General features: G+C 41.9%; 1 protein-coding gene across 1 annotated transcript in view; it reads left to right on the top strand.

Moving 5' to 3' along the window:
- The window catches only part of LOC139370323 (VPS10 domain-containing receptor SorCS1-like), a 145,581-nt gene extending 122,594 nt beyond the window's left edge, over positions 1-22,987 (top strand). Inside the window, exons 15-27 of the mRNA XM_071109726.1 lie at positions 1,433-1,550; positions 3,372-3,505; positions 4,824-4,937; positions 5,688-5,859; positions 6,142-6,328; positions 7,471-7,604; positions 8,166-8,289; positions 8,543-8,655; positions 13,622-13,756; positions 17,643-17,742; positions 18,398-18,503; positions 19,524-19,693; positions 21,924-22,987. Of these exons, the coding sequence (XP_070965827.1) occupies positions 1,433-1,550; positions 3,372-3,505; positions 4,824-4,937; positions 5,688-5,859; positions 6,142-6,328; positions 7,471-7,604; positions 8,166-8,289; positions 8,543-8,655; positions 13,622-13,756; positions 17,643-17,742; positions 18,398-18,503; positions 19,524-19,693; positions 21,924-21,988 (1,672 nt within the window). The 3' untranslated portion in view covers positions 21,989-22,987. The remainder of the gene's footprint in view (positions 1-1,432; positions 1,551-3,371; positions 3,506-4,823; positions 4,938-5,687; positions 5,860-6,141; positions 6,329-7,470; positions 7,605-8,165; positions 8,290-8,542; positions 8,656-13,621; positions 13,757-17,642; positions 17,743-18,397; positions 18,504-19,523; positions 19,694-21,923) is intronic.
- The last annotated feature ends 4,781 nt before the right edge of the window (positions 22,988-27,768 follow it).

Below are 27,768 nucleotides of genomic sequence, written 5' to 3'. Positions count from 1 at the left end.
AGGTTTAGGCTCACATCAAAACCATCTGTCTCGGGATTATGATCACAGAGACATCAGTGGTGTTGGGAGCCCGGCGACAGCAGAGCACTCCGTTTTGAAGAACACGAGGAACATCATCAAAAATAAAAAATAGACTCTGTCTGAAGGACCGACGAGGAAAGTTCCACTCTACAACTTCTTTCTGCATTATGGAGCAACATTGACTCAATAGTTTTAAGAAACACGGCGCGGGAAGTTTTCCGTCTTTTCGATGACTTCTTTTTCCTTCTAGAATGACCCACTTAGCTACACTACGTGAGATGATACGGCTCTCATTGCACTTTTGTTGGTGTGAAAACTTAGACGGCTGCTGCATAAGTTCTTCCCGTAGCCCTTAACATCAGTTTTTTTCCCCCCGTACACCTGTCATCACCGTAACTGAGTGACGGACAGACAGTTGACTTTGTAGTCGGCACGGCAACAGAAGGATAGGCCACAGCTGCTGCGACTGGGAGAGGGAAGGACCGAAGTGGGGCGAGAGAGAGATGAGGGGAGAGACAGGCAGATGATGGGAGGGAGGGAAAGAGAGAGCGGGAAGATGGAAGGAAAAGATAGGATAAGTGACTTTCTCCCTGTAGGCTCAGAGTGCTATACACTTATCTGAACCAGCTGAGACAGACAGGACTGTGGGATATGATACTGTTATGAGATTGTTGACAGCCTACTACAGCTGTTCTGCATCTCTGCGTATGGACACCTCATTATTTATCATTTATCTTATCAATTAATAATGATTTTACAGTTAGTGAGAGTTATGGACCAGCGCCTCAGTCCATTAGTTGATGGATTGATTGATACATTTGTTGTTTGGTTTTAGCAGAGAAAGGAGGTAAATTCCAGTTAAACTCCCACCCGATTTTGAGAAGGAATGTCTTCTGAGACTGCTGAATGTTGTGGTGTTATAACCTTGAATTTCGGTTGACATTTTTGTTGAATCTGGGGGAAATACACACCCTGTAAGGCATACCTCGTCTTGTAAAGTGATTCATTTAGATTTCATAGTACACATTCCATTCGTTGCCAAAAGCCACTTCTCTGAAGCTTTTAGTAACAACTGTCCTGTTCGTCAAAGAAAGAAAATAAGTTGACTCCACACTTTTACATTCCTCTAGCCAACTACTCCTAAGAATATTCTCTTCAGCTCAGAAGTGTCCTGTCTTGATTGACGCCTCGGTCCGACAACTGAGGGACTTCCTAATATGGGTGCCGTACCTGACACTCCTTAGTTTGACTAGTGTGTTTCCCTCTGCCACCTTCTGCCCTTATAACCAGACTGCTGTGTTTCAGTGTAGTGCACCTATCAGTGTTCACAGCTGCTGTGGCTTTGCTAACTGACAACCAGATACCAGTGTGCCTTGTCTGCTGCAGCTGTAAGGTTCCTTGCTGTTTGCAGGATCTTTGGCCACGTCAGTCACCGGTCCGAGTGGCAGCTAGTCAAGATTGACTTCAGGTCCATCTTCAACCGGAGATGTACAGAGGGGGATTACCAGACATGGCACCTACACAACCGGGTAATGGCACCTACATAACTCTGTCTGCACAGGCCGACCTCAGCCTGGTCATTTCAGCCCTGGATAGCTCCTGACATGTAGAACACTAACAACCCAACTCTGTGCTTTATGACCAAACAACTCCCATTGCAAGAAGTGTGAGCACTTTATATCTTGCGCGTTTGGTAGATCTGTTCTATGTCTCCTACTTCTATGCTTCCTGTTCATAAGTTTTGTTTTTGAGTCTCACTTACAATTTTGTACACCAGCTTCAAACGTAGTTTTGGTTTACGGAAAATACATTTCACAGTGGTTTAGATATTACAATTATTCTCTACTCTATACTTGTCACAAACTGAAATTAGGCAAACTATTTGAATTTTAGCAACCAGGAAACAGCGGAGCGATTTCTGCATAATGCATCTTTAACCTGCTACATGAAAATGTGTGTCACTTAGCAGACTCTTATCCAGGTAGATTTTTTTTCACCTAGTCGTCCCGGGATTCGAACCAGCGACCTCTCGGTTACTGGCTCAGCGCTCTTAACCACTAGGCTACATGCTGCCCCTACTGCTACTATGTGTGGTCTGGGGCCATTCCCACAAACCTCCATCTCTTATCATTTACTTGACAGAGAGGTCTAGATAGCCCGAAACCCTTGATAGAATGAAAAACAGTTTTGGCATGCAGTGTACTTGCTTGATCACTCCCTTACCTCCACCCTCTGCTTTGCGTTGAGCTCTTGAGTGTGCACTGGACAGCTGCCGGGCGTTCCTCTCCCTCAGGCCCAAAAGCACTTAGGCATAGTCCCTCTAATTCTTGCTGATGTATGTGTGTCTCTACAACTCTCCTTATAAAACACTGCATACGTTTGAGCCAGAGTGAATGCTTTACCTCAAGCCTAGACAGACCCAGAGCCTAACATAAGGATGAGACGGAGAGTGCTTCTTTATTCTGACCGAGCTACTGTAATTGACTCAGACATCTATATGATTGGGCTGGCCCTAACGATCAAAACATATAGCCATGGAAGTGGACAACAGTCCAGTTCAATTATAGAGGTAAACCCTGAAGAACAGATTGGGAACTGGCCCAAAGGAAAGGCTGTGGTGTGTGTGTGTGTGTGTTTTTTTTAAAGCAACAGTCTGTGGCAGGGTAAGATGTTGAAATAGCAGATTGGGTCTTAAAGCCACAATCAGGCCATTTGTGTTATCACGTTGAGAGAGAGAGAACTAACTCTGCCTCTGAGGGGTACACTCCTCTAGCCTCCTGTTAAACCACCTGACTCCACATTCAGTGTATTTGCTGTCATAGTCCAAATTCAAATGTATGTAATCTACGTAGGTATCCCTATTTGAAACGAGAGAGAGAGGGGGAAAGAGAGACACCAACTCTGCTTCTGAAGGGTACACTCCTCTAGCCTCCTGTTAAACCACCTGACTCTACGAGAGACAATGGCAGAACTACTGTTTTACCCTTAAAAAAACAACATTTTGATTCATCCAGCACAGCCCTACATACCAAAACGAAAAATCTACATGTTTTTCCGAAACTAAGTCAAGCGAGCTGTAACAGCTTGGGTCTAGGATACATGAGAGAGAGAAGTGTTTTAAGTTTAGCATCGCTTACCGCTAGCACACCACACAACATGAGCCTCAGTGGGCAGCGATGCAAAATAAGCCCATCTAAAGGAAAAACCAACGGCATGCCTTTTCACACACAGTATGATACAGGCATGGTTCACCGCACTGCAGTAAATTATGTATGGCGATGGGGTGAAATGTATCAAAAGCAACCCCTTTTCTCCAAAATACATTTTAAATTCGGAAAATATATCCACAGGGCGAGCCGTGCATCATGGGAGTGAAAAGAATCTACAGGAAGTTGAAGCCCATAGCCAGGTGCGTTATGGGTAAGACATACTCGGTCACGATGACCTCGGCGCCCTGCGACTGCACAGAGGCCGACTTTGAGTGGTGAGTAGACAGATGGGTCCCGCTTCACATTAAGTACCCCTAAATTACGCAGAAGTAGGTACAGTGTAAATACAATGTAAGTAAACTGGCACACAATACACATAGTAAACATCACACAAGTTAACGGTTTACTTGAATGGAATTGTACTGCAATAGATCAACTAACCGGAACTGGCTGATGGTACTTGAGGAGAGACTCCGACACACTACTCGAACACAAACACGTCTAGCGTTACAACTTCTGCCTAAGCTGCCCTATCAATATACCACTGGCATATGGAGTGGAGGAGGGAAAAAAGAAGCCTGGAAGCGAAGGATGAAAAGATAAGGGATCACCGTCATGGTGAAGCTCACTCCAGATTAGAATTGCAGAGGAAACATAGCTTCTGGATTCTCTTGGAGGCTGCTCCGGCTAAGTGGAATGCAGTCAACTGCACCACTCCAAGCTGTGTGTGTGTCGAAGAATGAAGGAAAAAGCGCAGAGAGAGAGAGGAGGGTTGACAGGATCCAAGTTTGCATGGGGGATAGGGAGTGGGATAGGGAAGTGTGTGTGTTTCTCCTTGAATGTCACCATACGTTTAAGAAACCAACTCTGTCACTGCTTTTGTGGTTTTCAGCTTTTTCCAGTGACTCTGTTCATCAACGACGCATTTCCAAAGCATTATTTGCTACAAACTTCACAATCCATTTCTTTTAATTATCTATCAGTATTATTAATGTTGCTTTTGTTAATTCCAAAATCCGTGGGCCCCTTGAGTGAGGCGGTGAACTTGGAATGAGTTTTAGTAAGAGACAATTAATCATCAGGCTTAATAGTGTTCATTAACTATCACAACACTTCTGCATCTCTGTGCATGTCGGCCTAATTGGGCCAATTTGTTCGTATCATTTTGAGGACACGCGTGCTGGCAACGTTGCCTTTTAATGATAGGACAAACAAACTAGAGATGTTTTTAAAAATAAAATAGGGTTTTTGTCAAATTAGTTTGTTTCAGATGTGTTTTCAGGCCCCAGTGCAGAGTCCCACCCCAAACCCTCAAAGACAATTCCTCTGTCACATAAATCAAATGTATCAAAACAAACTTTGTAGAATTTCATTATTATTGTAGCATAAACAACTTTGGCTGGGTTTGAAAAAATAAAAATACAATAACATTATTACAGAATTTCTGTAAAATCAATAAGTGCCTGTGAAATTCTTCAATTATTTTCACTCCAGGGTCACCAGTATGAGTCAGGAATTGAATCACTTCTAAAAGTTTACTGTGTATCATTTCACTCGACTGTTGTTTATTTTGGTATGATCCAAACATTACAGTGACTATGGCTACGAGAGGCGGAGTGACGGCAAGTGCACCCCTGCCTTTTGGTTCCTCCCATCGTCCATGTCTAGAAGCTGCACCACAGGGACTACTTTCATCAACAGCACTGGGTAAGCAGATTTTCCCCAGGACTCTCATTAGCCTCTTACAGATGTTGGATCTTAATTTGATCACCCTGTTGAAGGAGAACTTTCCTGTAATGCAGGAAATGTAAAATGTGTAGTGTATTTGAGGTTTAAAAAGGCTTCTGAAGTGTGTAATTTTCCCTTACAAAAAATGTAGCAATCTTTACAAAAATGTTCAGTAGCCCTTTCCTGCCATCAATGACCAAAATAGCTGTTTTTGGTGGAATGTTATTAATATTTTTCATAAAAACATCTCAAATCCGGTGTTTCTATGTCAAACAGTTTTGGTATAGTTCAGTCTCCTGTGATGTGTATATAAAGAGTAATTTTGGGATGCAAACTAAAAATGGAATACATTTCAACTCTATATCTGACATGGTACATGTCTTCTTCTTTTTTAAGCCCATAACCATGTGTGTGAGTTGTTTACTCTTTTTTTTCAAAGTAGATTTGTTTAAGACTACCAAGAATCACACTGTGTGACCCTGATTTAGCCCACTGCAGTAAAAGGTTATTTTCTGTCTCAAATTAAGTTCCTACATCTGTATGTACAATTATTCACTATTTAATTAAAACTGACTGCAAAGGTACACTTGGAATAAGGGTATTTCAAATGACAGGACATTTTGTAAGAGAATGTATTCTCAATAGCCAACCTGCTAAGGTCGTCCTTCTCGATGCTCATGTATCCATCAGCAAAGCTTCTAACCGCGGTTGTGACCTGTGTGCATTCAGCTACAGGAAGGTGGTGTCCAATAACTGCACAGCGGGAGTCATAGCAGAGTACACGGCCAGGAGGCAGCACTGTCCTACCCAGGCCCCCAAAGGCCTGCACCTCGTCACCAGTGAAGGAAAGCTGACAGCTACGCTGGGCACCAATGTCACCTTCCTGGTGTTTCTTGAAGAGGTGAGCGTTTTTTTCCCCCTAAGGAGCAATACAGTAACTGGCTCCCTGTTCATTCAGACCGGGCGCTGACTTTAACTCATTATTGTAAAATGTATGGCAACTCTCCACTTCTGTAATAGCAACACAATACTCTCTATTATATTACTATGCCATTACATCTTCATATAAAGTGTTAGCAAATGACATGTTCATGGAAATGTTATTTCAAACATACCTACAGTAGCTACTGTAAGAATACCGTTTTCTTTCTTCAATCGTTGATGAATGTTACCTCCTGTATAGGGCGACGGAGCCAGGACGAGCATCATGGTGGACTTCGGGGACGGTCACGCTCTGACCTACTCCAACGTGAGCTCCATAGAGGATGGGGTCAAGCACGTCTACAAGGCTGTGGGGATCTACCGTGTGTCCGCTACAGGAGAGAACAGGCTGGGGTCGGAGAGTGTGGTGCTGTACCTCCACGTCACATGTGAGTCTGTCTCTCTCACTGTGGGTTCACCAAGTCATGGTCTTCAACCGCCATACTTCATGTTTGGTCTTCGACCTTTAACATGTGAGTGTAGTTTTTCTCTTACCGATTCTTACCTCAAGTCAGTGTAGCCCGTAATGTACAGACATATGAGTGAGGTAGTTATACAATTCTGACACACAAAATTGTTCCTTTGCAGACTTTTACTTGCATAGAACAGTGTTTCCCAGCCCTGGTCCTCGTGTACCCCCAACAGTACACATTTGTATTGTAGTCCTGGACAAACTCACCTCGTTCAACTCATTGAGGGCTTGGTGATTAGATGACAAGTTGAATCAGGTGTGCTTGTTCAAGGTCACAATACAAATGTGTACTGTTGGCGGGGTACTGGAGGACCAGGGTTAGGAAACACTGGCATAGAACGTTATATTTGTTTTCTGTTTGTGTCATATGCATGTCATGGTCCGACATCAGTGGAGATGAAGGGAGCCTAAATCCATTACAATTCCAGTCAAGCCGGAGCCATTTTCTCTATATGATACCCCTTCAGGGTACCCCCCACTCAACTCTAACATGCAAGTCATTCCCGTCTTCTGTGTGATGATGGGGCTGACCACCACTGGTGGTTTCGTGGGTGACAGATGTAACGTAGTTGACTTATTGATCAGGGAGCTGTGGGACCTTGCAATCTGTCCGTCTTGATGTGCCAGCCGTTACAAATGGGGACCAGCCAGGCCTCAGGAGTGCCAGGGATGAAAAATAACACACAGATGGCGTCCACAACGTCCCAGAGTGGACCAGATCCTCTGAATGCAGCTCACTTTTTGTTGTTGTTGTTATGTGCCTTCAATTCATAAGGGGCCCATAGACGGATACTCTGAAGTTTTCTGCTTACCTTCATTTAATTAGAGGCCACAAAACTTTAAGGAGTCAATTGGTTCACTGTAATATGTCATTTTTGTGCCTTCATTTCATATCATAAGGGGCTACAAACTTACTTTGTGGATTCAGTCAGTTATCTGTGATGCATTTTTAGGGCAGATCATTTTGAATGCAATTTCATCCATTTCATAAGAGGCCCCAAAACGTTGTGGAGTCAGTCTCAGTGGGTTCACTGTCGTGTATTTTTTGTGACTGAGTAGGTCAGCTGGAGTATATCCATCTCTCCGCTCCCTTTGTGGCGGTGAAGAGTAAGGAAGTCAACCTCACCGCTGTGCTGTGGCCTAGCCAAGTGGGAACAGTCACCTACATCTGGTGGTTCGGAAATAACACTGAGGTAAGATGAGATACTTCAATACTGCTGGGACTTGTAGTTTTATTGTGTGCTCATCCTTCACACTGTAAGATAAAGTGACGTGAAGAAAGATTTGTGCCAGATTTACAAATTAGAGCAGTATTTGTCTGACTTAATTCAGAATTTGTTTTGTTTGGTTGGGCAATGAGTTTAGCTACTAATGCAGCTGCTAGCTATTGTAGTACATGAGGAAATGATCCAGAATTAGCATGTCGCAGCCATTTCAAGAACAAATGGAGATCCAAGTAACGACAGAGAACTGCCGGTGTCTCATGGAACTCTCCCCGGACAGTTCTATGTAGCACAGCTGCGATCATGGTTCCTTGGGGGGCGATGTGGGTTGTGTTTATGTCTGTGGCTGCCTGCCTGCCTCCCGGCTGACACCTCTGTAGTGTAAATAGTGCCTGTGTGAGATGTTAACAAGGTTGATAAGGGCCTCCCATGGGAACTCCCTTGCTCTCTCGCTCTTCTTTCCCTATCTTCCCTTTTCTCGCTCGCTCTCTCTTTCTCTCTCTCTTTCTCTCTCTCTCTTTCTCTTTGTAGCCGATAATCACCCTGGAAGGGAGCGTGGCGTGCACGTTCTCCCGGGAAGGCGTCAACACTGTCACCGTGCAGGTGTCCGCTGGGAACGCCATCCTGCAGGACCGGAAAACCATCGCTGTCCACGGTGAGCAATGAGCTGTTTTTTTGTTAGTTTTGTATTGTAAACAGCCAGACAGCCATGTATACTTCCAGAGGTTGGATTCTAGTTGACTTTGTAGATTTTAATGCACTGGAGGTTGGCTAGTAAGTATGATTTTTAAAGTAGCTAAAAGAAGTAGTTAAAAGTAATTGTTTACAACTCATTAATTCAGACAGTAGGACCGAAATAGAAAAGCATCGCCATCAGCTGATCATCGTATAGTTGTTTCTCTGTGCAGAATATTTCAGGTCACATCTACTAGCCTTCTCATCTAACCTGGACGACCACAACCCCGATGTGGCCGAATGGAGACTGGACGTCAGCAGAGTCATCAAGAACTCCATGGTCAAAGTGAGTGGTCCTTGTATCTAACTGTATATTACATGCGTACACACACACACACACACACACACACACACACACACACACACACACACACAGAGAGAGAGTATATACCGAGCAGAAATATAAATGCAACATGCAACAATTTCAATGATTTTACTGAGTTACAGTTCATATGAGGAAATCAGTCAATTCAAATAAATTCATTACACCCTATTCTATGGATTTCACGACTGGGCAGCGGCACAGCCAATGGTGAGGCTGGGAGGGCATAGAACCACCCACTTAGGAGCCAGGTCCAGCCAATCACAAACACCCCCGCCCTCAAACGACCCTGCAGGTAAAGAAGCCAGATGTGGAGGTCCTGGGCTGGAGTGGTTACATGCGGTCTACGTGAAGCCAGTTGGACATACTGCCAAAATCTCTAATGGAGGCAGCTTGTGGTAGAGATATGAAAATTATCTGGCAACAGCTCTGGTGGACTTTCCTGCAGTCAGCATGCCAACTGCACACCTGTCAGATGGATGGATTATTGTGGCAAGGAGCACTGATGGGGATGTAAACAAATTTGTGCACAACATTTGAGAGAAATAAGCTTTTTGTGCATATGGAATATATACAGTGCCTTGCGAAAGTATTCGGCCCCCTTGAACTTTGCGACCTTTTGCCACATTTCAGGCTTCAAACATAAAGATATAAAACTGTATTATTTTGTGAAGAATCAACAACAAGTGGGACACAATCATGAAGTGGAACGACATTTATTGGATATTTCAAACTTTTTTAACAAATCAAAAACTGAAAAATTGGGCGTGCAAAATTATTCAGCCCCCTTAAGTTAATACTTTGTAGCGCCACCTTTTGCTGCGATTACAGCTGTAAGTCGCTTGGGGTATGTCTCTATCAGTTTTGCACATCGAGAGACTGAATTTTTTTCCCATTCCTCCTTGCAAAACAGCTCGAGCTCAGTGAGGTTGGATGGAGAGCATTTGTGAACAGCAGTTTTCAGTTCTTTCCACAGATTCTCGATTGGATTCAGGTCTGGACTTTGACTTGGCCATTCTAACACCTGGATATGTTTATTTTTGAACCATTCCATTGTAGATTTTGCTTTATGTTTTGGATCATTGTCTTGTTGGAAGACAAATCTCCGTCCCAGTCTCAGGTCTTTTGCAGACTCCATCAGGTTTTCTTCCAGAATGGTCCTGTATTTGGCTCCATCCATCTTCCCATCAATTTTAACCATCTTCCCTGTCCCTGCTGAAGAAAAGCAGGCCCAACCCATGATGCTGCCACCACCATGTTTGACAGTGGGGATGGTGTGTTCAGCTGTGTTGCTTTTACGCCAAACATAACGTTTTGCATTGTTGCCAAAAAGTTCACTTTTGGTTTCATCTGACCAGAGCACCTTCTTCCACATTGGTGTGTCTCCCAGGTGGCTTGTGGCAAACTTTAAATTACACTTTTTATGGATATCTTTAAGAAATGGCTTTCTTCTTGCCACTCTTCCATAAAGGACAGATTTGTGCAATATACGACTGATTGTTGTCCTATGGACAGAGTCTCCCACCTCAGCTGTAGATCTCTGCAGTTCATCCAGAGTGATCATGGGCCTCTTGGCTGCATCTCTGATCAGTCTTCTCCTTGTATGAGCTGAAAGTTTGGAGGGACGGCCAGGTCTTGGTAGATTTGCAGTGGTCTGATACTCCTTCCATTTCAATATTATCGCTTGCACAGTGCTCCTTGGGATGTTTAAAGTTTGGGAAATCTTTTTGTATCCAAAATCCAGCTTTAAACTTCTTCACAACAGTATCTCGGACCTGCCTGGTGTGTTCCTTGTTCTTCATGATGCTCTCTGCGCTTTTAACGGACCTCTGAGACTATCACAGTGCAGGTGCATTTATACGGAGACTTGATTACACACAGGTGGATTGTATTTATCATCATTAGTCATTTAGGTCAACATTGGATCATTCAGAGATCCTCACTGAACTTCTGGAGAGAGTTTGCTGCACTGAAAGTAAAGGGGCTGAATAATTTTGCACGCCCAATTTTTCAGTTTTTGATTTGTTAAAAAAGTTTGAAATATCCAATAAATGTTGTTCCACTTCATGATTGTGTCCCACTTGTTGTTGATTCTTCACAAAAAAATACAGTTTTATATCTTTATGTTTGAAGCCTGAAATGTGGCAAAAGGTCGCAAAGTTCAAGGGGGCCGAATACTTTCGCAAGGCACTGTATATATATATATATATTTTCAGCTCATGAAACGCTTTGTTTATCAACACTTTGGTGTTTATATTTTGGTTCAGTGTATTTAGTCTGTGGCCCACTTTACAATACATTCCCTGTGACCGAGATGAATCGACGTTTTATGATAACTGGCAAGGGGAAATGACTTCAAATACGTTCTAAATTGCTGTTGCACTGCCTTCCCTGTCACATTGAACTATGGAATTGCTGGTCGCCTGTGAGTTCAGGGTCGTGTTTGTGGAGGCCATACATATACAAATAAATCTTGTAGGAAAGGTGGGATCCTATGACGGTGCCACGTTGAAATTCACTGAGTTTTTCAGAAAGGCCCTTCTACTGCCATTGCTTGTTTATGGAGATTGCATTGCTGTGTGCTTAATTTTATACATCTGTCAGCAACAAGTGTGGCTGGAATAGCCTAATCCACTCATTTGAAGGGGTGTCCATATACTTTTGTATATACAGTTGAAGTCGGAAGTTTACATACACCTTAGCCACTCAGTTTTTCACAATTCCTGACATTTAATCATAGTAAAAATTACCTTTCTTATGTCAGTTAGGATCACCATTTGATTTTAAGAATGTGAAATGTCAGACAGAATAATAGTAGAGATTTACTTCAGCTTTTATTTATTTCATCACATTCCCAGTGGGTCAGAAGTTTACATACACTCAATTAGTATTTGGTAGCATTGCCTTTAAATTGTTTAACTTGGGTCAAACATTTCAGGTAGCCTTCCACAAGCTTCCCACAATAAGTTGGGTGAATTGTTTGCCCATTCCTCCTGACAGAGCTGGTGTAATGGAGTCAGGTTTGTAGGCCTCCTTGCTCGCACTCGCTTTTTCGGTTCCGCCCACAACTTTTCTATAGGATGATGTCAGTGCTTTGTGATGGCCACTCCAATACCTTGACTTTGTTGTCCTTAAGCCATTTTTCCACAGCTTTGGAAGTATGCTTTGGGTCATTGTCCATTTGGATGACCCATTTGCGACCAAGCTTTAACTTCCTGACTGATGTCTTGAGATGTTACTTCAATCTATCCACATAATTTTCCTACTTCATGATGTCATCGATTTTGTGAAGTGCACCAGTCCCTCCTGCAGCAAAGCACCCCTACAACATGATGCTGCCACCCCCGTGCTTCACAGTTGGGATGGTGTTCTTCGGGCTTGCAAGTCTCCCCCTTTTTCCTTCAAACATAACGATGGTCATTATGGCCAGACAGTTCTATTTTTGTTTCATCAGACCAGAGGACATTTCTCCAAAAAGTACGATATTTGTCCACATGTGCAGTTGCAAACTGTAGTCAGGCTTTTTATGGCGGTTTTGGAGCAGTGGCTTCTTCCTCGCTGAGCGGCCTTTCAGGTTACTGTGGATATAGATACTTTTGTACCTGTTTCCTCCAGCATCTTTACAATGTCCTTTGCTGTTGATCTGGGATTGATTTGCACTTATCGCACCAAAGGACATTCATCTATCGAAGACAGAACGTGTCGCCTTCCTGAGCGGTATGGCGGCTGTGTGGTCCCATGGTGTTCATACTTGCGTACTATTGTTTGTACAGATGAATGTGGTACCTTCAGGCATTTTGGAAATTGCTCCCAAGGATGAACCAGACTTGTGGAGGTCTACAAAATTTTTTCTCAGGTCTTGGCTTATTTCTTTTGATTTTCCCATGATGTCAAGCAAAGAGGCATTGAGTTTGAAGGTAGGCTTGAAATACATCCACAGGTACACATCCAATTGACTCAAATGATGCCAATTAGCCTATCAGAAGCTTCTCAAGCCATGACAAGCTGTTTCAAGGCACAGTCATCTCAGTGTATGTAAACTTCTGACCCACTGGAATTGTGATACAGAGAATTATAAGTGAAATAATCTGTCAGTAAACAATTGTTGGAAAAATTACTTGTCATGCACAAAGTAGATGTCCTAACTGACTTGACAAAACTATAGTTTATTAACAAGAAATGTGTGGAGTGGTTGAAAAATGAGTTTTAATGACTCCAACCTAAGTGTATGTAAACTTCCGACTTCAACTGTATAATGTACTTCATATGACATGTTGGATAGACATTGTCGTATTCACAAAATGTATTGAATTGCTCATACTATTCAGTATATTTGAGAACGGAAATCATACCATATTTGCTACAAACAGCTCAGGACCTGAGTAGTATGATAATTTCAGATCTAAGTCTCATTGATGTTAGTAATATCACAGCAATGTATCACAGTCACACTAATTATGATCATACAGACAATTCCTATTTTCCGATACCACTGCTTTCCACTTTGATGTGCTTAGTGACATGAAAAGCAATCCATTCTGGTCCTCTTTGTTCTTTTTCCCTTTCCTCCTCTCCATCTTCCCCCTTCTCCTCCTCTCCATCTTCCTCCTTGCCATCTCCCTCTTCTTCCTCCTCTCCATCTCCATCTTATTCCTCCTCTCCATCTCCCTCTTCTTCCTCCTCTCCATCTCCCTCTTCTTCCTCATCATCTTCCTCTTCTCCATCTCCTTCCTCCCTCTTCCTGCTCTCCATCTCCCTCTTCTTCCATCTTCCTCGTCTCCCTCTCCATCTCCCTCTTCTTCCATCTTCCTCGTCACCCTCTCCATCTCCCGCTTCCTCTTTTCCCCTTCCTCTCCCAACTCCTCATCCTACCCCTCTACCCCTTCTCATCTCTCTCTTCTTTCTCTCCCGCCTCCTCATCTTTCTCTAGGCCACAGGGGTGAGCCCGGAGCTGCTCCTTGTCACCGTCCTACCAGGGTTGCCCACGGCTGCAGAGTTTTTCCTCCTGCCAGACAAAGAGTTAACAGAGGGCAAGCCAGAGAAGAACTCAGCTCATTTAGACCAGGTATAATTGATTAAATAACAGGCATTTTGTGTGAGTTGAAACATAGACATAACATATTATAGGCCTTAGCCTTATTCAAAATGCATGATATAAAGGTTTATTCATGCTTGTGACAGGTTAAAAAAGCATATCGGTCAGTTAACTATTAGCAAAATGGGTATCTGACAACTACCATAAAAGTAAATCATAACATTTAATACATTACGTTCCTATATTGATTCATGCCAGATGTTTGAGTGGGAGTAGTAGCATACTTTTTATGCGTTAATTTGACAAATACTTGTCACTGAATGACATTTGGAGCTATATTTCAGGGGGATATTACTCTGCTTGTTGGATGTTTGGGCTTGACAGCTAAGCACTTGTTTTCTTGCACCAACATGTTCGCCATCTGTTGATTTTCTTGTTATTCCATTTGGCATAATTTAGAAGTCTCCAATGAACTAAACATGAGTAGGCTTAGAAATATTCATTTTTCTAACATTCTTCACTAATACATAGCTGTGTTGGTCTATACTGCTACATGGTCTGAAAACAGAATTGCAACGTATTTGTACGTATAAGGCTTCATGTTTTCTCCAGTAGATGCCAATATTGTCCACATGGGCTTACACACACACACACACACACACACACACATACACACACACACACACACACACACACTCTGCAGAATATCAACTAGCCTCATCAATAAGTGTGACAAGCTTTTAAAAGCCATCTCTGCGGACAACTTTACTGTAGAATTCCCAGAGTCATCTCTATGTGAGAGGGCAGGGGTTGCAGTCTTTCACAGGACTAAATCCTGACAAAGATGGTGTCTCTGCTGACTCTGAATCAGCAGCAGGTATCAAGATGGACTGAATTAGCTCCACGGCCCATATAATAGATCATGGATGATCATTAAAAAGATGTGAGTAGAATAGAACCACTCAGGCCCCAGCAATGCATCTTTATTCAAGGTTTGCATCTTGAAAGTGTAATGTGTGGTTGTGCTTATTAGAATGTATAATAGATTTGGTGACCCCGACACACAGTGTGAAAAAGTAATTATTCATAGCTGGAGTCTAATTTTAAACTTGGTAGGAAATATAAAAGCTGGAAGCAATGTGAAGGACTACTCGTATCACAATTCATTTGGTAAATGAGGCAGATAAAATTAATGAAGCCTAGCAAAGAAATAAGATGGATTCCGCAGGGAAAAGGGAATTTGTTTGGCCAGGGTCGTTCTATGCATGACCTGCATATAGATTCTCTGTTTTAGTCTTTGGCCTGAATGCAACGTGAAAATGATACAACTTTGTTAAATGACATATCTGACATAATGTGTTACAGTTTAGATTTATAATGGTACAACTCATCGTTTGTGTGATTTGATATCATATGGACGGTATAGTTCAGAGGACTATGTCCGGGCTAAATTGGAAGCATCATGAAATGGAACACTGTATTCCAGCTGTAGCCTCAAGGTCAGGGTGATATGTCTGATTTATGTCCAAACTGCACATTCTCTGTGCAGAAGGTTACTTGTCGCTCTAAAAACCCCGGTGTAAAAGCAAGGTTTTTCATCAAATAGGCCCTGCATTATGTATTGAAGTGGTGAGAACCGGCACGGATTCATCCATAGATATTTCACTTTAAATGGGTTTCTGGGTGGAGGAAGCGTGCGGTGAGCCGTGGGGGAGGGGGGTGTAGTATCAGCGAGTCATTGGTCGTGAGTATCAGTAAGTATGTGGTGGAAAGATCTGCCTCAGCATAGTATGCATGAGAAGAAACTCATTCTGAAACTAACCAATAATATGACTAGAGTAGGCATACTATTTAATGATGTCTTATATTCTGTCTCTTTTATTATGTACGGTGACGTGTATTGAGATGATTTTATGCAGTTTAGATACAGTTGGATTTGATTTAGTGTTGATCTATAGACTAGCGGTCAAGAGCATTGGGACAGTAACCGAATGGTTGCTGGTTTGAATCCCCGATCCGACTAAGTGAACATCTGTTAATCAGTCATGTGCGCCGAATACAACAAGTGTAGACCTTACCGTGAAATGCTTACTTAAGAAAGAGTTAAAGTATTTACCAAATAAACTAAAGTAAAAAATAATAAAAGTAACACAATAAAATAACAATAATGAGGCTAATAACGATACAGTGAGTTAGTCTAAGGTAATTTGTACATGTAGGTGGAGTGACTATGCATAGATATTAAACAGCGAGTAAAAACAAATGGGGGGGGGTCAATGTAAATAGTCCGGGTGGCCATTTGATTAATTGTTCATCGGTCTTATGGCTTGGGGTTGGAAGCTGTTAAGGAGCCTTTTGGTCTTACACAGAACCCAAACCGGCTGCGCCATCGTGCATAAATCTATTTTGTCCCCCTACACCAAATGCAACCACGACACGCAGGTTAAAATATCGAAACAAACTCTGAACCAATGACATTAATTTGGGGACAGGTCGAAAAGCATTAAACATGTATGGCAATTTAGCTAGTTGCTTGCACTTGCTAGCTAATTTGTCCTATTTAGCTAGCTTGCTGTTGCTAGCTAATTTGTCCTGGGATATAAACATTGAGTTGTTATTTTACCTGAAATGCACAAGGTCCTCTACTGTGACAGTTAATCCACACATTAAACGGTCAACCGAATCGTTTCTAGTCATCTCTCCTCCTTCCAGGCTTTTTCATCTTTGAACTTATGTGGTGATCAGCATCTAAACTTTCATAGTATTACCACGACTACCGGCAAAACAGTTTGTCTTTCAATCACCCACGTGGGTATAACCAATGAGAAGATGGCACGTGGGTACCTGCTTCTACAAACCAATGAGGAGATAGGAGAGGCAGGACTTTCAGCGCGATCTGCGTCAGAAATAGAAAGGAGTTCTATTGTAGCCCTTGGTGTCGCAGACGCTCGTTGGCGCACACGAGCAGTGTGGGTGCAATAATTGAATAACATTGATTTCTAAATGTATTTTGCGAGGCTTGCGCACATGACATGTCCGGTCTGGTCAGCATGTTAGACTTGGTGCTCTGGTTCCGCTAGCCATGTGGTAGCAGAGAAAACAGTCTTTGACCTGGGTGACTGGAATCTCTGACAATGTTTTGGGCTTTTCTTTGACACACCTAGTATATAGGTCCTGGATGGCAGGAAGCTTGGCCCCAGTGATGTACTGGGCCGTACGCACGACCCTCTGTAGCGCCTTACGGTCAGATGCCTAGCAGTTGTCATACCAGGAGGTGATACAATGTGTCAGGATGCTCTCGATGGTGCAGCTATAGAACTTTTTGAGGATCTTTTCAGTCTCCTGAGGGGGAAAAGGTTTTGTCGTGCCCTGTCTTGGTGTGTTTGGACCATGATAGTTTGTTGGTGATGTGGACACCAAGGAACTCGAAACTCTCGTCCTGCTCCACTACAGCCCCGTCGATGTTAACGGGGGCCTGTTCGGCCCACCTTTTCCTGTTGTCCATGATCAGCTCCTTTGTCTTGACTGTGTTGTAAGTGTCGCACTGCTTTGCTTTATCTTGGCCAGGTCGCAGTTGTAAATGAGAACTTGTTCTCAACTAGCCTACCTGGTTAAATAAAGGTGAAATAAACAATTTTTAAAACATTGAGGGATTGGTAGTTGTCCTGGCACCCCACTGCCAGGTCTCTGACCTCCTCCCTATAAGCTGTTTCATCGTTGTTGGTGACAGGACCCTTGAGCAAGGCAATTAACCCTAATTGCTCCTGTAAATCGCTCTGGATATGACGCTAAATGCACATTTACTCTCACAGATCTCTGATATAATTTAGAAATCTTAATACTCTAATTATTATGTAAATCGATGCGCCATATACTTTAAAGGAATGTTTTTTGTTGTTTGTCTCTCCCTCTCTAGCTCTCTGAAATCTTGCTTAGCGCCCTCAACCAAAACCTGGTCCAGTTCACCCTTCGGCCTGGGGTCCAGGTCACAGTATACGCTGCACATTTGTCAGCAGGTAAGTGTCTGCATCTCTTCTAATACAAATACCTACATTTTGTTTGTGTTTGCTCGTGTATTGTGGATAACTGGGTCTTTTTAATGACTATATAGATGGATAGAGATAGTTCTAGATAGAAATAGAGAGCCAGGGCCCCGTATTCAAAAAGCGTCTCAGAGTAGAACTTCTGATCTAGGATCCGTTTTGCATTTTAGATCATAACAAATAAGATTATATGGAAAGGAAGGAACTGATCCTAGATCAGCACTCCTACACTAAGACGCTTTGTGAATACAGGCCCAGGAGGTCTATTTCCTGCCCAGCGACTAACACCACCCCAACCCTGTTGTCTGATTGGCTCCCATCATGTAGCTACACAGAGACATTCAGAGAGTGAGCATCGTTACAAGTATGTGTGCCTCTTCCTTTTGGGGATGCTGCTACTGTCCTAGGGGCTTATAAGATAAAGAGTAAGAGAAGTCAATAAATACTTACCGTATCAAAAACATAATCACAATACAATTTTATCTTTTTTTAGTAAATTATTTTATTGTTATGTTTTGTATTTTATTAATTAGTAGGTGTCACTTTTCATGTTGACTTCTTCTCTATGGAAACTGTTTGGAATTCAATGTATACTGTACTGTGTGACTCTTGTCTCCCACCTCTACAGCGCCCCTAGTGGACATGAGTGAGAACCACAGCGGAGCGGCCATGCTGATGCTGCTGTCGGTTGTGGTTCTGGGTTTGGCGATATTTGTCGTCTACAAATTCAAAAGGTACAGTGCTCATGATATACTGTAAAGATGATCTCTATAACCCATATCTGGTTGTAAGTTGCTAGGACGTTGGGAGAATCTTACTAACCAAGTGGGAAAGTTCCTGAGTGTTGACGAAACATTTTGAGTTAGCTAGGACACTGAGGAGTGAGCTATGATCTCATTGTTCGACTAGGGTCTAATCCCACTTCTGACCCCAATTGTGAGCTACAGTATATTTATGGTTATACATCAGATGGGAAATTGGGGAAAATTATTAACCAAATGGGAGTTACTGAGTGTCTAGACATTTTGGCATTTAACAAAAATACTGTCTATCAAAGGTCTGTGTGAAAACTTTCAGTTTCAAGGGAGAAATGGCTTATCTCTTTCAACTTTCTTAGAATCCTTTTGTCGCGGCATTTTCTCAGTCCACAAATGAAATGCCAGTCAGCCTTCAGGCATTATCAATATTTAGCCCTTTGAGCTTTGCTAGTTGACCTTTCTGAAATGTTAAATTATTTCCGTCCACCATGGTACAGTTCTGTGTGAAAGGGCAGTAAGGGGTCAATGAGACGAGGTCTATAGAGGGAAACAGAAGAGGGAGAGAAAGAGCGAAAGCGAAACAACACATAGGTCTTAGAACATAAATGTGTTTATACAGTAGAATGTCTAATTGCCTTTTTTTATAATATTATATTTTTGTGTTCCCTTTTTTTTGCATCAAATACAAACATACACATACGAACAGCAACTTACAGACACACACAAGCAACGACTACAACTCCTCTGCCTTCCACAAGCATACTGTATAATCCTATTTTACATACAAATATATACAAAATTAGACATAAGGCCGGAAGGCATCGAAACAAAGCATTTAAGTCAACTGGGTATATCTCCTGGGTGCGGCTACACATTATTGGGTTGTAAAAGAGGAGCATCAGAATTATTTGGTCCCCGAGGCAGGCAATCCCTCTCCCATTTTATTAGTCTGGCAAATTTCTTTATCCCCCGTCTCATTGTAAATCTTTCCTCAAGGAAGATCCCAGGCCTCAACGTCTATGCGCAGATGCAGAACGAAAAAGAACAAGAAATGATCCCGAGTCCAGTAAGTCCGACGGAAAGCACCCTGGTGTCCCCGAACACTCCGATGGAGCTGGTGACTTCTCCGGAGCTTATGGACACAGAGTTGAACACAAGGCCCATCGGTAAATGAATACGCCACTTTTATTTAAAAAAACAAACATGTACAGTGGGGCAAAAAAGTATTTAGTCAGCCACCAATTGTGCAAGTTCTCCCACTTAAAAAAATAAACGTTTGTTATTGACCCAAATACTTATTTCCCACCATAATTTGCAAATAAATTCATTAAAAATCCTACAATGTGATTTTCTGCATTTTTTTTCTCATTTTGTCTGTCATAGTTGAAGTGTACCTATGATAAAAATTACAGGCCTCTCTCATCTTTTTAATTGGGAGAACTTGCACAATTGGTGGCTGACTAAATACTTTTTTGCCCCACTGTGTGTGTATATATATATATATATATATATAGATTTTTTTTTGAGTTACTAAGTGCTACACATTTAATTTAACTTTGACTGTAATTTCTTGTCATATAATTCAATTTTGTTCCATCGCTTTCACATACTACACTGCTAGAAAAAATAAAGGGAACACTAAAATAACACATCCTAGATCTGAATGAATGAAATATTCTTATTAAATACATTTTTCTTTACATAGTTGAATGTGCTGACAACAAAATCACACAAAAATTATCAATGGAAATCAAATTTATCAACCAATGGAGGTCTGGATTTGGAGTCACACTCAAAATTAAAGTGGAAAACCACACTACAGGCTGATCCAACTTTGATGTAATGTCCTTAAAACAAGTCAAAATTAGGCTCAGTAGTGTGTGTGGCCTCCATGTGCCTGTATGACCTCCCTACAATGCCTGGACATGCTCTTGATGAGGTGGCGGATGGTCTCCTGAGGGATCTCCTCCCAGATCTGGACTAAAGCATCCACCAACTCCTGGACAGTCTGTGGTGCAACGTGGCGTTGGTGGATGGAGCGAGACATGATGTCCCAGATGTGCTCAATTGGATTCAGGTCTGGGGAACGGGCGGGCCAGTCCATAGCATCAATGCCTTCCTCTTGCAGGAACTGCTGACACACTCCAGCCACATGAGGTCTAGTATTGTTTTGCATGAGGAGGAACCCAGAGCCAACCGCACCAGCATATGGTCTCACAAGTGGTCTGAGGATCTCATCTCGGTATCTAATGGCAGTCAGGCTACCTCTGGCGAGCACATGGAGGGCTGTGCGGCCCCCCAAAGAAATGCCACCCCACACCATGACTGACCCACCGCCAAACCGGTCATGCTGGAGGATGTTGCAGGCAGTAGAACATTCTCCACGGCGTCTCCAGACTCTGTCATGTCTGTCACATGTGCTCAGTGTGAACCTACTTTCATCTGTGAAGAGCACAGGGCGCCAGTGGCGAATTTGCCAATCTTGGTGTTCTCTGGCAAATGCCAAACGTCCTGCACGGTGTTGGGCTGTAAAGCACAACCCCCATCTGTGGACGTCGGGCCCTCATACCACCCTCATGGAGTCTGTTTGAGCAGACACATGCACATTTGTGGCCTGCCGGAGGTCATTTTGCAGGGCTCTGGCAGTTCTTCTCCTGCTCCTCCTTGCACAAAGGCGGAGGTAGCGGTCCTGCTGCTAGGTTGTTGCCCGCCTACGGCCTCCTCCACGTCTCCTGATGTACTGGCCTGTCTCCTGGTAGCTCATCCATGCTCTGGACACTATGCTGACAGACACAGCAAACCTTCTTGCCACAGCTCGCATTGATGTGCCATCCTGGATGAGCTGCACTACCTGAGCCACTTGTGTGGGTTGTAGACTCCGTCTCATGCAACCACTAGAGTGAAAGCACCGCCATCATTCAAAAGTGACCAAAACATTAGCCAGGAAGCATAGGAACTGAGAAGTGGTCTGTGGTCACCACCTGCAGAACCACTCCTTTATTGGGGGTGTCTTGCTAATTGCCTATAATTTCCATCTGTTGTCTATTCCATTTGCACAACAGCATGTGAAATGTATTGTCAATCAGTGTTGCTTCCTAAGTGGACAGTTTCATTTCACAGAAGTGTGATTGACTTGGAGTTACAATGTGTTGTTTAAGTGTGCCCTTTATTTTTTTGAACAGTGTATATCGGTTGCCATCGGTTGATAGTCTTTTGTCATTAACATAAGAGACTTTCACTGAGGTTTTGATTAATAAATTGATAGCCCCATTCCACTCTACGTTTGAGCAAGAGCCTCATTCATTGTGGAGAAATGTGACTTAACTCATACTGACTGGAATGTCTTCTGACATCTTTCCTCATGCCTCTGTCTCCCATCATCTTCTCCTTTTAAAGGATGCATCAAACCTCACGCACATGTCAAGTTCTCAACGGAACTCCCCACGTACATCAACATTTAACAACTCTGGACAACTCCGAAAACAGCAACTCCATTCTGTGTCATGGACTTTTTGAATCATTTGAGCGGACACAATGGTTTTGAGCTTTATACCTGTGCATGTTGGACTTTACTGACTTTGCTGACACTTACTGTGCTCTGTGAAAACCAGAAGAAACTGTATACAGGTTGTTGTTTTTTTTATACGTAATATAAGTCTATCCAATAAAAAATAATTTTTGATGAAATGTATTTATACAAAGTCAAGTACATAACTACAAATGGAAAGCCAGCATGATCTAAAGAAAAAAATGCATAAAAAACAACTATTTTGGTTAGCTTACTGTAAGTGTCTTACATCCTTTTTCGCTACAGTGTGTCGCTAACAGAGGTGGTACACTATTTATTCATAAGAATATCCTTTAAAGTATATAACTGAATTTAAAATCACATTTATTTTGTAAATCATGAATGTCTGTGATATATGTGTATTTTAATAACAAATTGCAAACTGAAAAACGATATCAATTATTAATACAACCATTTTGTTTCCGTTCCGTTCACTGTCTCACGAAAAGCTGATTATGGCACAATACTCTTTTGTACTAAAATGTTTTGTTTTTGCTTACAATGTAATAATTCGAAGACAGATACAGGGTTTGGTAGTCACTCTTGATTTGGTGATTTTATTGAACTTTGCTGTTAATCTCTACACTCACGAGCTATATTTAACGAGAAACACTAGTTGTAGGACACTGTTTTTTCCCCCTAATGTAATAGCTTGGCCTGAGAACCGTGGTGCTAGCCTGCTACCATGATAGGGACTTCAAGAGAAGCCAATGTAGATGCATTATGTTTTCAGTTCCCTCAAACACCATGCATTAGTTACACTTGATTTCATAGAGGAGAACTGGGCAAAGGGCAGTTATTTGGGGGGCATCAAAATCGGTAAATATCCTCTCAAAGCTACTTTATTTCCCCAAAGTTAACTGACGTCCCAATTTGGAGGTTGCGAAAGTTAAAATGAAAAACAGCTGCTTTAAGATTAAATATCAAGTGGAGCATTCAGAGCGAAAAAAAAGAGTGGACTGCCTTTTAGGGCAAGACACACCAGGGCATTGAAATAGGAAGAACAGAACTGCAAGTCTAGTCAGGAATTGAGTTAATGCAGCCAGTCAAGCTCAATGCTGGTTAAGGTTGGTGACACATTTAGGCTAATGTCCCCCAGTCTCGGCCCCGTGTTCTCCATCTCTGTAGCGTATTATACCCGCTTTCAAGAACCAAAGGAAGTAGAGCGCAGATGGTAGGGTACATGGATGGTTAACTTGTTTTGAGAAGCAGGGTTAGACGCAGTCGAACCCCGAAGTGTTGTTCTGACAGACGTGATTGTTTGGTTGATGGTTATGGCATTTCAGAAGACCCTTATTGTCCTTGTCATTCCATAAAGACAATTATGGAGGGGAAATTGTTATATTTCTGGAATCTTCACATAACCATTATTCTACTGTAGCTGGACAGTGATGCTAAAATATTCCAAGTGACTAGAACTATGTTGCATACATATTGTATACACACACGAACACCCACCCACCAACACACAACCTAGAATGTACAGTACCAGTCAAGTTTGGACACACCTACTCATTCAAGGGTTTTTCTTAATTTTTTTACTATTTTCTACATAGTATTAATGTCTTCAATATTATTATACAATGAAATAACACATGGAATCATGTAGTAACCAAAAAAGTGTTAAACGAATCAAAATGTATTTTATAATTGAGATTCTTCAAAGTAGCCATCCTCTGCCTTGATGACAGCTTTGTACTCTCTTGGCATTCTCTCAACCAGCTTCACCTGGAATGCTTTTCCTTCACTCTGCTGTCCAAGTCATTCCAAACCATCTCAATTGGGTTGAGGTTGAGTGATTATGGAGGCCAGGTCATCTGATGAGGCACTCCATCACTCTCTTTCTTGGTCAAATAGCCCTTACACAGCCTGGAGGTGTGTTTTGGGTCATTGTCCTTTTGAAAAACAAATGATAGTCCCACTAAGCGCAAACCAGATTGGATGGTGTATCGCTGCAGAATGCTGTGGTAGCCATGTTGGTTAAGTATGCCTTGAATTCTAAATAAATCACAGACAGAGTGTCACCAGCAAAGCACCATCACACCACCTCCTCCATGCTTCACGGTGGGAACCACACATGCGGAGATCATCCGTTCACCTACTCTGCGTCTCAGAAAGACATAGCGGTTGGAACAAAACATCTCCAATTTGGATTAATCAGACCAAAGAACTGATTTCCACCAGTCTAATGTCCATTGCTCATATCTCTTCGCTCAAGCAAGTCTCTTCTTCTTATTGGTGTTCTTTAGCAGTGGTTTCTTTGCAGCAATTCAACCATGAAGGCCTGATTCACACAGTCTCCTCTGAACAGTCGATGTTGAGATGTGTCTGCTACTTGAACTCTGAAGCATTTATTTGGGCTGCAATTTCTGAGACTGGTAACTCTAACAAACTTATCCTCTGCAGCAGAAGTAACTCTGGGTCTTCCTTTCCTGTGGCGGTCCTCATGAGAGCCAGTTTCATCATAGTGCTTGATGGTTTTTGCGACTGCACTTGAAGAAACTTTCAAAGTTCTGGAACTGTTCCGCATTGACTGACTTTCATGTCTTACAGAAATAATGGACTGTTGTTTCTCTTTGCTTATTTGAGTTGTTCTTGCCATAATATGTACTTTGTCTTTTACCAAATAGGCTATCTTCTGTATACCACCCCTACCTTGTCACAACACAACTGATTGGCTCAAACTCAGAAAATAAAAAAGGAAATCAAATTCTACAAATAAACTTTTAACAAGGCACACCTGTTAATTTAAATTAATTCCAGGTGACTACCTCATGAATCTGGTTGAGAGAATGCCAAGAGTGTTCAAAGCTGTCATCAAGGCAAAGGGTGGCTACTTTGAAGAATCTCAAATATATAATATATTTTGAGTTTAACACTTTTTTTGGTTACCACATGATTCCATGTGTTATTTCATAGTTTTGATGTCTACACTATTATTCTACAATGTAGAAAATAGTAAAAATAAAGAAAAACCCTTGAATGTGTAGGGGTGTCCAAACTTTTGACTGGTAGTGTAAATCGAGAAAAACAGGACAATGTTCATGTCTTTGACCTTAAATAAGAGGTCTTTTCACATAGATATGGACTAACTCATTGTTACATTGCTATCTTCCAATAGTGTTTCATAGCAAAGCTTCTTAGATATTTCATTATGGAAAAGTGCCCATCCTCCGGTTTAAACATGTATATTTGAGGCTGCATGCTAGTACTTTTTTAAATAAGAAACCTAATTTCATCTTCTGTTTTTATTTTGTTTTATTTTTTACTTTCAAATCGACAAGAACATAGGTATTTCCTCTCAAAGAATACTATAAAGTTGCTATTTTATGTATATCAAAAACTATGACATTGTAACAGCTTTTGGCTAATGTTTTAACAAATGACTGGTTGAACTACAGAATATAGAACTCCATCAGAGCAACAGGAAACTCTAGCAATATGACCCTATATTTACTCCTGATTATCACATTAAAGGATTTAAGAGACTTTTCTGAGTGAATGGTCTCTTTAACATAAGTCTTCGAATAACAAGCTTTCGTGCTCCATATAAGTATTTTGACCAACAGAACAATGGCGGAGCTCTCAGAACTACCCCTTAGGCAATATTCAGCTGAGAACGAATCCACCGGCCCACACTGGCTCAAGTTAAGCACCTTCTGCCTTTGAATCCTTCAGGTTCACAAATGGAGGCGGACAGGTGGAACTTCCTGGAAGCTCTGCTGGCAAGTGATGGGGAAACTCTGGGCCGGGATGTTCAGACATTTTGTGATGTTATAACATACTATGATGTCACAGGACAGGAACCCAAGGTGTGGGCTGGGCTGTATACGAATGACAGACTAGCTAGAGTAAGAAACGGGCATGTCTAGTTCTCAACAGCCTGAATGTCTTGTTTCTAAAGCAGTTCTAATATGGACACCGTAAAACCTTGTTTAACATCTCAAACAAGGTCTGATTTCTACCAGTGAAACCAGCAGTATGGTGTCCATTTTAGGACATTATCCAGCTGTGTGAAGGCATTAAAAGGAAACCAGCAGAGACACTTCACGAGGACTTGATTTTGTTCATCCTTAAGCTATAACTTCGCTCTCTTCCCCCATAGAGTTAGTGAGATTATTTTTGTAGACAGAGTTTTATTACTGTAAAGCTTTTATATAAAAATACAAAAGTTTAGGTGTACAATATTTTTTTGTTTTGACCTTTAAATGTGCTGTGTGTAATTGTTTTATGCATTTACAATCATATTTATTAAATTAAAAAGTTGATGTTAACTGTGTTTTCATTTTCTTACAATATTTGTAAAAAAAAAATACTATGTATTTGAGGAAGTTATATTCAACCTATAAAGAAAATCGAATCAAACGTGTTGGTATATTCTTATCCAGGTATACATGACAAATACATTGACAAATGTTGCATTTACCTTTACATCCATACTTGGTAAATACAATGACACATATGCATACTCTGTGTAGTAGATGTGACTTATCGTCTCATAAGTGATTCCAGTAATGGTATACTTGATAATATGTCAACTTTAAGTAATAGCACAAACCTTACCATGCATAAAGCACTCAATATATTATTTTATCACAATGACTTCACTTTAAAATCCTCATCACGCTTCCTGTCCTGTGAGGGTATCTGAGGCAACATAACGCAAGAGTGGTGATAATTCTGACAGTAATACAGAACCCTGTGTCCCCAACAAAGGGTTAATGGGAGAGTGAGCGATGGAGAGAGTGACAGAGAGAGGGAGTGAAAGAAGCAGAAAGGAGATGATTGAGCTTTAGAAGAGACCGATGGAGAAGAGACAGGGATAGAGATATGGAGGGAGAGAGCGATGTAGGTGAGAGAAAAGGAGAAAGAACAATGGAAAGAGAGACGGAGACCAACGTCCGGGGCCATTAGTGATGCATGGTAATGCTGCATCAGACTGACTTGAGGGACTCTTTAATCGTTCAAAGTCAGACCAGGGCCGGTGCCCTGGGAGACAGAGGGGAGATTAACCAAAGATCAATGCCAACAGGGGGCCAAGCCCAGCGCTCCCTACTGCTGCTCCTGACATCTCAAGGAAATGGACTGCAGTGTCCCCAGAGATCCAGCAGCTAGAGCACACAGCACAGTGTAGCCCTACTGCCTATATAGGGCTGGCATTATTAGACTAAAGGAGAGACACAGAGAAAGGCGTTTAACACTGTTGAAGAAAAACATGCGATGATGACGTTCACCTTGCAATGCCAATATTAGCCAGCGAGAGAGAGAGAGAATGGCATCAAACACTTTTAAGTTAATCATGTGATTGCATTTCTAGTGTGCTTTGACTTCAATGGTTCTTCACCCAAGAAACATGATACCTACAGTGCCTTGTGAAAGTGTTCACCCCTTTGGCATTTTCCTATTTCGTTGCCTTTACAACCTGGAATTAAAATAGATTTTCTGGGGGTTTGTATCATTTGATTTACACAACATGCCTAACACTTTGAAGATTTTTTATTGTGAAACAAACAAATAAGACCAAAAAACGGAAAACTTGAGCGTGCATAACTATTCATCCCACCTAAAGTCAATACTTTGTAGGGCCACATTTAGCAGCAATTACAGCTGCAAGTCTCTTGGGATATGTCTCTATAAGCTTGGCACATCTAGCCACTGGGATTTTTGCCCATT

This window comes from Oncorhynchus clarkii, chromosome 17, assembly GCF_045791955.1.
Source record: "Oncorhynchus clarkii lewisi isolate Uvic-CL-2024 chromosome 17, UVic_Ocla_1.0, whole genome shotgun sequence".
NCBI lineage: Eukaryota > Metazoa > Chordata > Actinopteri > Salmoniformes > Salmonidae > Oncorhynchus > Oncorhynchus clarkii.
This window is presented reverse-complemented; position numbering and strand designations above follow the sequence as displayed.